Source organism: Sebastes umbrosus, chromosome 11 (assembly GCF_015220745.1).
Source record: "Sebastes umbrosus isolate fSebUmb1 chromosome 11, fSebUmb1.pri, whole genome shotgun sequence".
In the NCBI taxonomy this organism is placed as follows: Eukaryota; Metazoa; Chordata; class Actinopteri; order Perciformes; family Sebastidae; genus Sebastes; species Sebastes umbrosus.
Window position 1 is genome coordinate 24,506,222 of NC_051279.1, and position 17,465 is coordinate 24,523,686.

Consider the following 17,465-nt stretch of genomic DNA (forward strand, 5'->3'; position numbering starts at 1 on the left):
ACATCCAGAATATCTGGAGGATCTGAACTGTTTTTATGGTTCATGTTCCAGCAGGGTTTCATCTCTCTGATGGTTCAGTATTTACACCAGATACTTAGTGAAAAGTGGTACTTTCTACCAGACACCAGCAGGTGGCACCAGCAGACAGCAGTTGGGATGTAGAGGAGGTTAAACCAAACACACCCAGATAACCTGGTTAATTCTACAATAGAGAATTAAAGGAGGTCTACACACAGTGGTGGAAAATAAAATGTACTCAAGTATTATTTGCGGTACTATACTGCTACTGTACTGTACATATCTGAGGGAAACATTGTACTTTTTACATTCAGATAAATGTAGTTGAGTAAAAAGTACAATATTTCCCTCTGATATGTAGTAGAAGTATACAGTATTCTATGAGGGGTGGAGTCAGTGGGCTGCAGTATAAAGGCTGCTGCTGTCAGGCTCTCTGAATACATCCATGGTCAGACTGAACTTAGATCATTATCTTCATTATCTTCATTATCTTCATTATCTGAATGAATGATGTTGGCTGCAGAGAGTCTGCAGGAGGTTTTTACCAACAGCTCTGAGAGAAACACTACCGGAGCAACGGACTGGACTCAGGTCAGATTAACACTTTATTACTGTCACTGAGTACACAAACTCACTTTACTTCAACTACACAAGTATTATCAACTAAGAAATACTCCGATATTTTACAAAACCATCAGCATCAAAATATACCTCATTGTGCAGAATAATCTATATTATATTATATTATATTATATTATATTATATTATTCTAATGATTTATGCATTCATGTGTTCATCACTTTATTGTTGCAGCTGGTAAAGGTGGAGCTACTTTTAAATACTTTTTGGGATATTTTACAAATATTTTTCACATCTTTTAGTATTTTTTGTCTGATCATTTATTAATATTTTTTTTCATATATTTTACTAATGTTTTTTTTTAGGATATTTTACTGATATTTGGGATATTATACACATTTTTGTCAGATAGTTTACTAATTTATTTTTATTTGTTAGATTGGGATATTTTATTTTTTCAGCACTTTAATGTTGGAGCTGGTAAAGGTGGAGCTACTTTTAATTACTTTTGGGGATATTTTATGATTATTTTTTGCGTATTTTATTATTTTTTTGTCTGATCATTTATTAATATGTTTCTGATATTGAACTTATATTCTTACGATATTTTATTAATATTCTTTTTTATATTTTACTGATATTTTTGATATTTTATTAATTTTTTTCTGATAATTTATTTATTATTCATTCTGATATTAACTTGTATTTTTCTAATATTTAACTTAATTTTTTAAGGATATTTTACTGATATTTTTAATATTCAACACATTTTGACTCATATTTTTTTTTTTTCTGCTATTTTACTAATATTTTTGGGATATTTCATCACCTTATTGTAGCTGGTAAAAGTGGAGCTACTTTTAATGACTTTATAAACTGCTGGTAGTTAAATCTATAATAATACATCAACATTTATTAGTTGGTTATATTTAATTGTAATAATATGAATCTGTAGAGTAACTACAACTTTTAAATAAAAGCAATGAAGTACAAGTACCTCAAAATCGTACAGTACTTGAGTAAATGTACTTGCTCTCCAAAAATCCACATTATTCTCGATATGCAGTGTTATTTTTTTATTTACTATATTATATTATAGGGTTATTATAATTAAGTGTGTAGGTCAAACTGAGGGTCAGGACACCCCCAAGGGCTCACAAGATCAATCAATCACTCAATCAATGAATAATGAAGATTAATCAATAAAGAGGTGGTTAACAAGGGAAAAAAAAAGATTTCATATTATTTTTCCTGACTTTTCTCTCATCTTTGCTTCTTTATTATGCAACAGTTTAATTTGACATCATAAAAACTATACTGACGGTAAATAATCGTAGAAAGTACGTCACATTTGGATGAAGGTCCCTTTAAAGGGACTCTTTGTAACTTCTTACACGTATAAATCAATCCGCGTCGGTGTCCCATGTGTGCTCGCGTGTGGCTACGCTGTTCAGACTCAGACTCCAACACAAACTACACGGAAGCACCAAAACGTCAAAGTTTTATCTAGTGAAGCTAGATTTGTTAAACAGTGTTGGCCGCGGTCGGAGGACGCGGGGGAGACCGTAGCTTTGGACTCCAGGACCGGAGTCTCTGCTGTACTCTGCTCCTCTGCCTGCTTGCCTTCACTCACACAGCGCGCTTGTTCACGCTATTTCACTCCACCTCACGTGTGTGTGCACACACTACACACTGCAGGAGAGTTAGTAGCTCTGAGAATATCAAGTGAATGTACAGTGGACGTTTGTGCAGAAATGAATGCTGCAGCTGCCTCAGAGCAACAGAGGTTTCCCGTGTCTTGTGAAGTGACTTGAAACGTTATCGTCTCCGACCGGGTGCCGGTGTCTCCCCTGTTCCCTCCGGCCACGGTTGGGAGGCTGAAGCAGGAAAAGCCAACACTAGGATATGCCTTGATTCATGAAGAGACCTTCGTCTGGTCAGCTAACATTACTGCCAAGCAGGTGAAATATAGATTGATATTGTGGTTTTAGCTGACGTGTGTCGCCTCACTGTTTGGAGCGATGCTCGTTCATGTCTATGTAGAGCGAGCACAAGCGCGAGCCCACGCTGACTTTCATTGACTTAAAGGCCACAGGTGTCGCTGTTATGAAGTTTGTTAATGATGATCAATTAATTCTCTTTTTGATCAGAAAAGTGTAAAAATGAATGAATCAATCTTGAAGTTATTTAGACTTTAAAGTGAGATGAATGATAATCAGCTGATTCAAATGGAAACTTAAGCTGGTTTCAGGTTGGACTCAGGGGGTTTAATGTTTCGTCTTCTTCTCTATTTTTAACACTTTCACTCTCGAACATCTGCAGCTCAGATAAACCTCAACGTAAAGGACACGTCTTCTCACTGGAGCACCACATGGGGATCAATCCGTCGCTGAAAGTAGTCCTTCTGTTTGATAAAACTACAGTGAGCAGCTCAACATGAAACACTTTATTGTATTAGTTTTAAGTTCATTTCTATAAAAACAACCTGCAGAGACTGAAAGATAGATGGTATTTATTCTGATGAACTAATGATACCATGAAAACTATTTATATTTATTTATTATTGATGAAGTGCTGGTTTCTGAGCCTTCACTTCCTGTTCGTTCTGTTGCTTATTTTTGTTAAATTCTTTGGTAAACTTCTTACACCTCTGAGGTTAAATACTTCATTGTACTTTACTTCATTCTATTTTTAGTGTCATAACACACTCTCTATTATTCACTCTTTTAAAGTTCATTTGTTTTCACTTCCTTTTACTTTGAAACTCCCTTAGTGCATTAAATGTGCTTCCTGCATGTTTTAATGTGTTAAACTGATCTGGGGTCTGCTGTCTGCAGGTGTATGAAGCAGTCATGTGGATCCAGCTCGTCATGGCTCTGCTCAGGTCAGTGGGTGCAGCACCATCTGGTTCAACTGGTTCAACTGGTTCAACTGGTTCAACACGAACTGCCTCAACACAAACTGGTTCAACTGGTTCAACTGGTTCAACACTAACTGGTTCAACACTAACTGGTTCAACTGGTTCAACTGGTTCAACACTAACTGGTTCAACTGGTTCAACTGGTTCAACACTAACTGGTTCAACTGGTTCAACACTAACTGGTTCAATTGGTTCAACTGGTTCAACACTAACTGGTTCAGCACTAACTGGTCCAACTGGTTCAACACTAACTGGTCCAACACTAACTGGTTCAACTGGTTCAACTGGTTCAACTGGTTCAACACTAACTGGTTCAACTGGTTCAACTGGTTCAACACTAACCGGTTCAACTGGTTCAACTGGTTCAACACTAACTGGTTCAACTGGTTCAACACTAACTGGTTCAACTGGTTTAACACTAACTGGTTCAACTGGTTCAATACTAACTAGTACAACACTAACTGGTACAGCACTAACTGGTTCGACTGGTTCAACTGGTTCAACTGGTTCAACACTAACTGGTTCGACTGGTTCAACTGGTTCAACTGGTTCAACACTAACTGGTTCAACTGGTTCAGCTTTAACTGGTTCAACTTGTTCAACTGGTTCAACTGGTTCAACACTAACTGGTTCAACTGGTTTAACACTAACTGGTTCAACTGGTTCAATACTAACTAGTACAACACTAACTGGTACAGCACTAACTGGTTCGACTGGTTCAACTGGTTCAACTGGTTCAACACTAACTGGTTCGACTGGTTCAACTGGTTCAACTGGTTCAACACTAACTGGTTCAACTGGTTCAGCTTTAACTGGTTCAACTTGTTCAACTGGTTCAACTGGTTCAACACTAACTGGTTCAACTGGTTCAGCTTTAACTGGTTCAACTTGTTCAACTGGTCACTGCAAAGTCTGATTTGTGACTAATACAGTTCTGCAGCATTCTGTCAAATTTATTTTGTACGACGGAGTATCGGGGGCCACATTGAGGGAAAAAATATCTGAAATTTCGAGAATAAAGTCATAAGATTAAGAGAACAAAGTCGGAATTTAATGAGAATAAAATCATACTAATTTATTTCAAAATTATTTGGTTGTTTGTGAAACCTAAACTAAAGTATAACTTCACAAGATGCTCCATGTTCCTCATTTTCACACTATTTACCCTCTAAAATAACACGTAAAATTACTACTTCATAATATTATGACTTTATTCTAATACTATTACGACTTTTTTCTCTTAAACTTATGACTTCATTCCCGTAATATTACGACTTTATTCTCGTAATCTCATATTTATTTTTTTCCCCTCAATGTGGCCCTAATACTCCGTCGTAATTTTGACATGATTTCTGACAAGAGTTTTACTTTGTTCTGATGTTACTGAATGTGTTTTAGTCTCTTCAGTACATTAAGCTTCAGTTTCTGCTTCATCTCCACGGACTAATAGGAAGGAGGTCAAAGGTCACAGCACTCAGACAATAGAAGGATGACCAGATCCAGTCAGCATGAACTCATTTAATTAGTGGCCTTTTCTTTTATTTCACTGAGGGACATTTTGAGAGGCAGCATAAAGTTTGTTATTAGACCAATAATAATAATAATAATTATAATAATAATTTATAATTGTAATTAAACATAACTCTATAATTCTATCTGCAGTGTTCTGGGTTCAGGCTCCATCATCGTCTGTGTGATGTTACAGAGACTCAGCCGGACGCCGGAGGTAAGACTCTTATTTTAGTCTGTATGGGATCAAATATGAGTCCAGATGATTGTGAACTTCTGAGATGGTGTTCAGAATAATTTCAGAGCCTATAGACCCTTTTAGTGTTGACGTCATGATGAGGTCACGGTGTTAGCTGGAGGCTAAACATAGGAAAGACCGGAGGCTAACACTAGCAGTGGACTACAGTTACACATCTAAAATGTCATCTTGTTGTGTTGTTGGGTGCCAGAATCCAGATATCACATACTATGATATCATTTTATTACACATTCTCATTTTATTTCTAGATATTTTCTGCTGATTCGTAAACTTGAATTTATCATGTAAAGTTTTTTGTTTTGTTTTTAGTCTACAGGCTTTAAAACTAATTCTGAACATCATGTCACAAACTAAAAATCTTATCTTAGACAACACATCTGTATATTTTCAGTTTTACACTCACTGGTAGAAAATAATTAAAACAACTGTTTGGATTATTTAGAAAAGCACAGCTGGATGTTTACAGGCTTAGACATTAAAACCTGTAGAATCAACATTATAGTCCTTTACATTAAGATATAAAACATATATTAGAATATGTAAGAAGTGTGCGTGCGTGTGTGTGTGTGTGTGTGTTTACAGCTGCAGCCTCTGTTCCTGCTCAGTGTGTCCGACCTGCTGCTGGCTCTCTGCTGGCTGATTGGAGCTGTTTTGTTCTCTCAACACTACAACCGCCACTACACACACTGCTACCACCTGCACACTGTGGAGCAGGTAATACACACTACACACTACACTACACACGCTGCTACCACCTGCACACTGTGGAGCAGGTAACTACACACTACACCACCATTAACCCCATTTGAAACCAGTGTTGAGCTTCTTTAACAGGCAGCAGGTCAGTGGAGGTCAGTGGAGGTCACACAGTTTTTTGGATTTTTGGGGGGAAACTTTTATGCTTCTTCACTAATGTTGGAGGATATTATGGGATTTCCTTCTCCTCATATTAAACAAATATACGTTTCCTTAAAAATCAACCAAAATAAGGAACCCTCATATGAAGCTAGACAACTGGAACATCTCAACTTCCTCCTGAGAGCTGCTGCTAAAAATAGAAAGTTTCAGGTTTGTCAGTGAAACACCAGCTGATCTGCTGTATATCCACCAATCTTTATACATTAGACCTGTTTCATTAAAAGACCAGTTTAGTGCAGTTAGTCCCAGATGACCCAGTCCAGAAGTGGTCCTGAACTGGGTCAGTCTGGGATGAACCAGGACAGACCTCAGACTGGATGTATACAGAAAACATTCCTGACCTACATGTATTGTTCAGAGGCCTGGAGGCGGTTTCATCTCTTTCTCTGTGTTTACTGTCTGAGAATGAATTATTATAATCTGTGTTTCTGTCAGACTCTCTACATGAGCTCCTTCTGCTGCACCCTCAACTACATACTGAACCTCTACACAGCCATCAGAGGCCACTTCTACAACTGCACCAACAGACACCAGCTACAGGTACAGACCACCACTACAGACCACTACACGTCTACAGACCACCACTACAGACCACCACACGTCTACAGACCACCACTACAGACCACCACTACAGACCACCACACATCTACAGACCACCACTACAGACCACGACATGTCTACAGACCACCACTACAGACCACCACACGTCTACAGACCACCACTACAGACCACCACACGTCTACAGACCACCACTACTGACCACCACATGTCTACAGACCACCACTACAGACCACCACACGTCTACAGACCACCACACGTCTACAGACCACCACTACAGACCACCACACGTCTACAGACCACCACTACAGACCACTACACGTCTACAGACCACCACTACAGACCACCACGCGTCTACAGACCATCACTACAGACCACCACACGTCTACAGACCACCACTACAGACCACCACTACAGACCACCACACATCTACAGACCACCACTACAGACCACGACATGTCTACAGACCACCACTACAGACCACCACACGTCTACAGACCACGTAGTGCTGATGTAGTTTAAAGAGCGAAAAGATACATTAAGGGCGGGTGAGAAGTGAGGTGGATGGGTCCAACAACACAAGGCTTTCATCCAGGAGGCCGCTGTTCGTGTCCTGTGTTCATAACGTTCAGTTTGGTTTTTCCCTGTACAAATGTAGTAGTTTTCAGTCCAACCATGTAGTTCTTTCCTAAACCTAACTATAGTGGTTTTAATGCAGAGAATAAAATGATGTCAAGGGGCGTGACGCCAACGCCAAGGGGGACGACGCAAAGGGGCGCGACAACGTGGCATTGTGTGACAAGTTTGGATGAGAACGTGTTGACAATAATGAAGATCATGACATCGACCTTTTCATGTTAAACCATTCCTTTAATGCCAGGACGCGCTCTAACTAATCTCATTTTAGTGTGAATTTTAATTAAATTGAAATCATCGTTTTCCATCTTTTTGTCCAGTTTTCCAGCAGAGTGACGACCGCCAGCAAAGTCTCTGCTCTGCTCTCAGGGTGAGTATGAACGGCTGAGTAACACTGAAGAGAATATTAATGTTCCTACCTGATTTAAAAACATCGTACAACACAGGTGTACAAACAGGTGAACAGTGATTTAAATGTGTCTCTGGTGTCTGCAGTCTGTTTCCTGTGCTGCTGATGACACCTGTGTTTATACAAGGAAACATCAGCCAATGTCAGGCCAACTTCAGCGAGCCCTACAGGTGAGGAGGAGACACTCAACACAGCCCTCAGCAGCCACTCATCATATACTGTATACCATCATATATATTGACCGTGCACCGGACCTCTCCAGGTGTCTGCTAATGCACACCGGAGCACTGTTTCTGACCTCAGAGCACCAGCAGCCAATCAGAGCCTGCAGCCTGCTGCACACCTACCGCATCACCGTCTTCCTTGCCACCTTCCTCCTCACGCTCCTCAGCATCATAGTGAGTGACGTCACGTGATGTGAAATAAAAACAAGCTTGTATCTGTTGAAACTCACTGACCTTCTCTCTCTCCAGGTGCTCGTGGTAAAAGCCTGTCGTATTTACAGGCGTGTCGTCACGTCAAATGGTTACCTGGGCAACCAGCAGCGGGCCTCCTTCCGTGTGATGGACCGGCGGATGCTCCTGTACCCGCTGATCTTCGTCCTCTGTTGGGGTCCAGGTTCGTTTCTTCTTCCTGATATCGATCACCATGGTTACGAGGAGACGTTGAGCAGGGTTTGACTGTGTGTCTGTGATCACCATGGTTACGAGGAGACGATGAGCAGGGTTTGACTGTGTCTCTGTGATCACCGTGGTTACTAGGAGACGATGAGCAGGGTTTGACTGTGTCTCTGTGATCACCATGGTTACGAGGAGACGATGAGCAGGGTTTGACTGTGTCTCTGTGATCACCGTGGTTACAAGGAGACGATGAGCAGGGTTTGACTGTGTCTCTGTGATCACCGTGTTTACGAGGAGACGATGAGCAGGGTTTGACTGTGTCTCTGTGATCACCGTGTTTACGAGGAGACGATGAGCAGGGTTTGACTGTGTCTCTGTGATCACCGTGTTTACGAGGAGACGATGAGCAGGGTTTGACTGTGTGCCTGTGTTGCCTCCTCAGCGGTGGGTCTGACGTTTCTTCGGGTGGTGAAGGCGTCAGCAGCTCAGGGCGAGGTGGGCGTCGCCCTCTACATCTCTCAGGTCAGTCTGCAGCAGGACCGTGGACCCGTTGGACACCTGGGAAAGCATTTAAGTTACTCTTTAGCAGTACGTAGTAAAAGTAAAAAGAAAAAGTATGAGATGTGGAACGCAGTGATTCTGTTTGTAGCCTGTGATGAGGGGTCAGGGGTCAGAGGTCAGAGGTCAGTATTGGTCTCAAGCCAAACAGTTGACATAAAACATGCAGAACAAGTGGAATGAACCTTTAAAACGTGTCCTCTGTCCTCAGGCTTTCACCTCAGCATCTCAGGGTTTCCTCAACTGTCTAGTCTACGGATGGACTCATGCACGTCTCCGCCGAGCCGGCAGGAAGGTTTTGTCTCGAGACGTGGACACTCAGACACCGCTGATGAGGTCCCAGAAGAAGAGAAACTACCAAACACTCCGCACCGGCTGAAAGAGACAATCTGCAAGTGAAAGTGAGCAGGGAAAGTCTGAACTTTCACTTTCACTGAGAGGGAAAACACCGCGGCGGCGTCTCTGAAGAGGACGACGACATCCATCTCTGGTCCTGAACCACTGAGGCCAGAAAAAGGGAAGGAGGAGGGGAGTTTACAACAAGAGAAAACACGACAAAGAAAACAGGATCTGAAAGAGATGAGACTGAAATCACTCACAGGTGGTTATCCAGGTCCCATGACCCCTCTGAGTCGACCGATCATTTAACAGCTTTGACATTAAAGGAATTCAACTCTTTCAGAACTTTAAGGAGTTTAAACTAAAGAAGCAGGTTTACTAATTTATGGGATAACTGAAGCATCATGGGGCTTTTTAAGGAATATCTTTATCAATAATGCTTAAAAACTCAGTGCTTCTGTTTCATCGTGTTGGCCTAAGCTCTGCAGAGAGACGTCTTCAGAAATCACTCACCTGAAGAAGAAAGATGTTCTGCACTCTGATCGGTTGAAGCTCTGCCGTTATGTTGCTGAATGCACTCAACGCTTACGTTCTGCATTTTGTCAAATTATAATTAAAATATCGACAGTTATGAAAATGCTTTTCGTGACTGATTTCAGTATTAATTAAATTTAATTAAAGCGCCAAAATCTCCAGATACAACGAGTCGTTGTGCTGCGTTGCTGCTGATCAACCGTGCAGAAACAAAGCGAGGCCGTCACAGCACATGACCACATGACAAGCGCTTCATTCACAGAAATGCCGCCTGACGCAGCAGCCTGACCTCACTCATTATGTGATCCCCCCCTCCCACTCGCTGTGGGCGTTTCACCAGAAGAAAAACAATGAACATCCTCTTTGATCAGACCTCAACTCATCTGAAATACTGAAGTTCATAATGTCACTGCAGGAAGACGTCACTGCACATCAATCACAACTGAAATCAGTGAAATGTCAACTTTCTGAACGTGATATTAAATTATTTGCATAGAAGAAACAAAACAAGTAGAAGAGATCACCATCAGATAGAAATCCACTGTAGAAGATACAAAACATCCAATGATACTAATGAAAGGTTTGACTCAAGGATGATGTACTTTCCTCAATATATTTCAACTGTACATTTATTATCATGTTGGATGTAAAGCTACTTTCTTTATTTCATATTGTACGTCTTTCATATAAAACAGATGAAGCAACTCCTACTGCTGCAGGTTGTGTTGGTGCTGATTGTACACTACGTTTTATGATGCATTGTGGGATAATTTTAGACACTATTGGACTATAAAGGGAATAATGAATGATTTGAGACACAAACTAAAGGTGTGTTCATTTTAGCAGTTACAGATTAATAGGTGGATCATGGATCCTGAATGAGCCGACATGGGCTCAGATGCATAGAATCAGGGGGACCTGGACCAGAGCCAATGGTCGAAGTGAGTCAGTGTTAATAATTTGAGTTGGAAAACAAATAAAATGACATGAAAGACAAGCAAAATGACTACAGGGAGATGCAAAACAACTACAAAGAGACGCAAAACAACTATAAAGAGGCTCTAATCAACTACAAAGAGACTCAAAACAACTGCAAAGAGACTCAAATGACCACAAAGAGACTCAAAACAACTACAAAGAAACTCAAATTGACTACAAAGAGACTTAAAACAACTTCAAAGAGACACCAAACAACCACAAAAAGACTCTAAACAACTACAAAGAGACTCAAAACAAGTACAAAGAAAATACATAACAGAGGACATTTGTTGTCTTATTGTGTCCCTCTCAGTTGTCAGTTGGTCCCAAAGTTTTAGAAGATACCAAACGTAAAAAGTTAAACACAGAGAATCTAGAATATTTCCATTTGATGGAAGGATGCATCAATAAAAGCATGGAGAATGAGGAGTTTGAATATTTAAATTAGTGTAAATAACATAAAGCTTCAGTGAAGAGCTGAAACTACTTCATACAGAAACTAGTTTTTTTAAAATAGGAACCTCTCATTGAACATGTGATCAGTTGTTGGTAAACACTGTAAAGAAAAGGAACTCACTTCACATGGAGTCACACTGAGTTCTGCTAAGTCACTAAACTGAATTTCATAATCTTTACATAATGTGTGTCACATCGTGCTCTGAACGATGCCAGCGTGGTCGGTGACATCATCTGTCAGCGTGTCATCACACCTGATTACACACCTACAGCCTGCCGTCTGTTCTTGTGCACAAACACTCCTGATGGGAGGTGAATGAAGCTCTAAACACTACAGAGAGACAAACATCCTGCAGATATCGGAGATCTGATTATTGGCTGAGAAATCATCAGACTATAAGACGCAGCAGGAAACAAATCAACAAAAACAAAAGACTTTTCATGTTAAATCTGCAGAAAGAAGACATATTTTAACACATATAAATAATAGTGGAATAATTATTTGTGTCTGACATGTTTTTTTTCACAAAAAACGTTTTTGTTTTTGTAAATTGACATCTCAGTGTTTGTGACCTGGAGGCTTCAAGTCTGCACACCACTTTCATACCGGGACATGATTGGCTCCTAACTAGTGATGTCATAAATCCTTCAGGGGCACAGAGGAAACACACTCGGGTACCTTCTGAGGATAATTTTATTAATCATAGTAATTCACGTTATTACAACTTGGGGTTTATCATGGAAGTGTTCTTCATCATTTCTATAAGTATTTTATTCAGCAAGTTAATATGTGATATATGTGAATATGTGTGTGTCTGTGGTGAAGGTTTTAAGATTTTAAGTTGATCATGTGAAGTTTCAGTAAATCTCAGTCAGTAAACATGAACTTTTTCATCTCCATCATCTGTTCAGGAGAGAGTAAACTGACTTAAATTTTTGTTTACTGTCTCATCATTCGACGAGATGCCAAGTGACAGTTATCAAAGAGGAGATTGTACTCAGAGCCGCCGTCCGCCACAAAGTCAGATACTGTCTTCCTCCCCTCGAAATCCCCCGTTCTAACCACCTGTAAAAATAAAAAAAAATACTCATTGTCAACAATCCCAGTTTTTCTGCAGATGAGATTTACATAATTAATTTGATTAATATCTTAGCAAAATATTATATACATAAAATGATATGGCTTAAAAGAATACCCGCTTTTTATATTTTCTAAAGATACTGATTTTAAAACATATGTGACTACGATTGAAAACTTAAAACTCAAAAATTCTAAATTGGTAAAAATGATTAGATTATCTAGACATTTCAAATTTATTCCAATTGTTTAACAGACCCCGATTATGTTTGTTTGTTGATTTTTGTTTTTATTCATCTTTTATTAGTTGTATAATTCATTTTATTTTTATACTGTAAAATATATTTGCAGAATCTTTTGTAATGAAAAATCTGAACATGTTTATGAATCTACTTGATTGAACTTTTGAAATAAAGTATGAAAAAAAGAGATAAAGACACAGAGCTTCTGACACTGCATTCTGTAATCTTTTGTTGTAAAAACATTAAAATTTACCTCCCAGAGTGAGCTCATGTGTCGAGCGCTGACCACCACCGTCTGAGAGGAGATGCCGAAGTTTCGTCCTTTATGGATGAGCCACTGAGCTCCATCAGCCAGCGTCACTCTGAGGAACAAACAACATTTCCTATTAAAGTTCAGGAGTTTAACGGTCCGTGTCCCTTTCCACGCTTCCCATTCATTGTCTATGTAAGCAGCCGTGCAATTCATTCTGGTAGCGTGGCAGCGCGATTCGAGAGAGCACGGAGTGGGATCAGAGAGAAGGTATTATTATAGGTGGATGCATCAGAGGCTGTGAGTGACAATCATGACTTGTCACATTCACTACTTTCTCCCCCTTTAATCACAGGACTATCCACCTCATGACGCACTGACAGTTTGGGAGTCCTGTAGAGAGTTTCCCTCAGAGGAAATTTATTGTTGTCTTGGCCTACGTACATTATTTTTCAACTTGTTTTGTCTCAGGCTATTATAATTAAAATGGTGGAGCTCAGACGACATTTTTTACAGGATGGAGACACTGTCCGGGTGAAAGACAGAACGGCCGGTCCTGAGGGAGTTATAAGCGATGCGCAGAAGGAACTGTGTAGAATAATTAATCAAAACGACACGTTTGATGTGCACATAAGCAAGGAGGGTTCTGTGGATCAAAACTACACTAAATGTAACCAGCGGATATCTGTTGCGTCCGTGCGTAATGTTGGCTTGACCATGCGTGACATCACTCTCTATAGAGCCTACAGCGGTGTGCTGTGCTGCCTCTCTGTATACTTACCTCATGCGCACAAATTAATTAATGAGTGTGTAGTATCTTGCCTGCGACAGTGCTGTTGAAGTGATGAGAAAGGATGCTCCGCGGACACTGTTCTTGCTGGTATAATAGAGTTTATTACAAACAAGCAACAAATGTCATAACGAACGTCTAGAGCGTCCGGAGGTCTCAAGTCAAATCTGAAAGTCCTGCACTTCGGGGCTCTCGCACCTCCTTATAACGGGGTCATGTCATGCAGCATCTGCTCTGAGGATATGACCCTGTATGGCTCCTTTGTCCTAAATGCTTATCTTTCAGCCCCTGGCCATATCCTCTGACCCTAGGTCTCCATGTATGCTTCTCACACATCTGTTTACAATTAGGGGCCCCACTATCCGGTGCAAGACCTGAAAATATACCACAAGTGGAACATGATAAACGTTTATGTAAGTATAATGTTATTATTTTAATTGTAGTGAAAACCGGGACAATTTGTCAGTGACTGTTGAAAACCGGGACATTTGAGTGTATTACAGATATGTGTCGGGACTCGGGACATGTCAGCTTGAAACCGGGACTGTCTCAGACAAACCGGGACGTCTGGTCATCGTACTCTAAATTGTTGTAACATTACGCAACTACAGCGGGGAAAGCTCACTCCGGTACGCCGGAACGTTTGAAAGGAAGACGTCTGGTCGTCTGCCAGGGCCGCCGCCACCGCTCCTCCTCCCCCGTCGTCACGACAACAAGCGGCCGTGTAAGCTAACGTTAGCCAACGTTCATTTGAATTGGACATTAAAAAAAAGTGTCTGGCGTCGTCCATCAAGAGGGACCCACGTAACTTGACCTCCGACCAGCGTGTCAACCAAACAGACCCTGGTCACATTAAAGTCACATCCCACTGATGTCTAATCTAACGTTACCCATCTCATAACAGGTGATAATAATAATCAATCTCATACTTCTGAACACAAAATCGCAAAGTTCTATCTAGTGAAGCCCGTCTTGCAAAACAGTGTTGGCCGCGGTCGGAGGACGCAGGGGAAACCGTAGCTTTGGTCTCCAGGGCTGGAGTCTCTGCTGTACTCTGCTCCTCTGCTCCTCTGCCTGCCTGCTTGCCTTCACTCAGCTCGCTCCACCTCACGTGCATGCGCGCACACTACACACTGCAGAAGACTTCGTAGCTCTGAGAATATCTAGTGAATGTACAGTGGACATTTGTGCAGAAATAACTGCTGCAGCTCCTCCAGACCAACAGAGGTTTTCCGTGTCATGAAGTGACGGGGCTCCGCAGCGAGAAATGTTATCGTCTCCGACCGGGTACCGGTGTCTCCCTCCCACCGCGGTCGGGAGGCTGAAGCAGGACAAGCTATGATCAGCATTGATAAATGGAGAGACCTTCGTCTGGTCAGCTAACATTACTGCCAAGCAGGTGAAATATAGGGTGATATTGTGGTTTTAGCTGACGTGTGTCGCCTCACTGTTTTGAGCGATGCTCGTTCATGTATATTTGTATTATATAGAGCGAGCAAGCACGAGCCCGACGCTGACTTTCGTTGACTTAACGTCCACAGGTGTCGCTGTTAACAAGCATTTCTGATTCTTACAAACAGTCCCTTTAAGGTCCGTTATCCTCCTTAAGGTCAGATATCCTCCTTAATGTTAGTAGAATATAGTCCTCAGAGTTATTAGAAGAGATATTTAGGTTACGGATTGTTTCTCAAAAATAATAAAATCCAGACGTCGGATGACTAAAAACACGTATCCAGTTAAAAGATGTTGTTAAAAGTGTGCAACGTCACAAAAGTGCGTCCTGACAGATGGATTTGAAATGGGATAAAAGTCAGTTTCTGTGGTCACAGCGATCAGCTGGGCTGTAAAAGGTGATAAATAATCACTATACGACCGAGATTCAGGCAGGTAGACGCAGACGCACTAGTCACTCAGTACATTGTTTTGGTCAACAAGAAGGTACAAACTATGAGAAATCTACTCTGATTACAACGGCTGCTAAAGAGGTTTTACCTCCTGAATGTGAACACACACAGCAACGTTTATATACCACAAACCATCTATTGGTTATGTAACCAGTTACGGTGCTGAAAGAATCCCCCATAACCTCTGGGTTCAGAGTCATTTAAAGGTTTTATCTTCGCTTTAACCAGATAATCCTTTAGATTGTTATTCTTCCTGAAATCTGCAATAATGCTATAATAATACTGTGGTCCTGTAATAGTCCAGTCACCGTAGTAAAGTTATTTCTAATCACTCTGAGAGGTCACTACAACGACATGGACCTGGACCTGGACTACCCTCTAGAGGCCAAAGCTGAAAACATCTTAGTAATACCTTTAAAATCCTCTGGTTGAGAGCAGATTCTGTGAAACCTTAACAGTTGTGATTTAACCAGCCCAACAAAGGAGTGTTTAGGTTGGTGACTAGTTTTATCTGGATTTATCTGGACAATTTAATGATCTATTGGGAGACTAACCTGACTCCTGAGTGGCTGATTGGTCCCAACCAAGAGGAATGCCCGTCCAGCGGCCTCTTCATCCTCTCAGCCATGTACACCGGAGAGTTGTAGAGCGCCGTCAGCGCCTCCCCTGACAGTTCCCAGTTGAAGTTGCCGCCTGTCACAGCAGAACATACAGTAGGCTATAGATCCATACTTAAAGAAGTGGGACATGCTCATCTGTCGGCTGAGTGAATTCTCTAAAACCAGTTTAGATAAATAAAGCTCTCGTTCAGAGCTCTTTAAGAGTTTGTTACCTCCAGTAAAAACATCAGGACTTTCTCCTGCTGAAGATGAAGATGAACAGTAGCAGAGGAGGATAACCAGTATTCTCCCAACATGGAAGTAGAGGAGCAGAGATGTATTTCAGAGGCTTACCTCCAGTAGATGAAGAGTCCACATTAGCAGCCAGCAGCATCAGAGCCAGAGCACAGAGGAGCATCCTGAAGGAAATCATGTTGGTGTTTGTCTCCACATCACAGCTCACTGAGACTTTATAGAGTCCTGACTCTCCTCCCTGTTGCTTCTATTTACGTCCTAGATAATTAATAACTGCATCTGTGATTTCCAAACTGCTGACAGTAAAAAACAAGATTACATCACTTCAGTGACATTAGCAGGTCATTCTGGAAAGAATCCTAAAGGCTCTTTTCAACCTTTCAGAGAACAGAGAGTTCCCGTTTACTGATCGATCCCTGGACCAGATGCCCGCTGACAGTTTTCCAAGAGGAGGTTGTAGTTGGAGCCACAAAGTCTCCAACAGTCTTTAGTCAACCAGCCGATATAAAAACCCTCGACCTTCTGACACCATGTCCTGTCAGAAACAACACTATATACACTATACAATATATACAGTACATACATTTACATAACACTAACTTCTTCTGTACCAGTACAATATACATTTACATAAAAGAGCATATTTGTCCACTCCCATGTTGATAGGAGTATTAAATACTTGACAAATCTCCCTTTAGGGTACATTTTGAACTGATTAATTTAACTTATACTAACATACTATTCATAATAACATACTATACTAACATAGTAATCATACTAACATACTATTTATACCAACATACTATTCATATTAACATATTATACTAACATAGTAATCATACTAACATACTATTTATACCAACATACTATACTAACATAGTATTCATATTAACATAGTATTCATACTAACATAGTATTCATACTAACATAGTATTCATATTAACATAGTATTCATATTAACATAGTATTCATATTAACATAGTAATCATACTAACATACTATTCATACTAACATAGTATAATATGTTAATATGAATAGTATGTTAGTATGATTACT

General features: G+C 40.6%; 2 protein-coding genes across 2 annotated transcripts; one reads left to right on the forward strand and one right to left on the reverse strand.

Annotated features, from left to right (window-relative positions):
* The first annotated feature begins 415 nt into the window (after nucleotides 1-415).
* tmem116 (transmembrane protein 116) lies at nucleotides 416-10,911 on the forward strand. Its single transcript, XM_037783955.1, has 11 exons — nucleotides 416-609; nucleotides 3,435-3,481; nucleotides 5,180-5,243; nucleotides 5,868-5,999; nucleotides 6,639-6,743; nucleotides 7,718-7,767; nucleotides 7,893-7,976; nucleotides 8,069-8,204; nucleotides 8,280-8,424; nucleotides 8,869-8,948; nucleotides 9,196-10,911. Exons 1-11 carry the CDS (start codon nucleotides 526-528, stop codon nucleotides 9,361-9,363), a joined length of 1,095 nt encoding a protein of 364 aa, XP_037639883.1. The 5' UTR covers nucleotides 416-525; the 3' UTR covers nucleotides 9,364-10,911.
* Nucleotides 10,912-11,968: 1,057 nt separating this feature from the next.
* LOC119496564 lies at nucleotides 11,969-16,669 on the reverse strand. Its single transcript, XM_037783958.1, has 4 exons — nucleotides 16,509-16,669; nucleotides 16,110-16,248; nucleotides 12,865-12,973; nucleotides 11,969-12,357 (listed from the first exon to the last, which is right to left on the reverse strand). Exons 1-4 carry the CDS (start codon nucleotides 16,585-16,587, stop codon nucleotides 12,232-12,234), a joined length of 453 nt encoding a protein of 150 aa, XP_037639886.1. The 5' UTR covers nucleotides 16,588-16,669; the 3' UTR covers nucleotides 11,969-12,231.
* Between the last annotated feature and the right edge of the window lie 796 nt (nucleotides 16,670-17,465).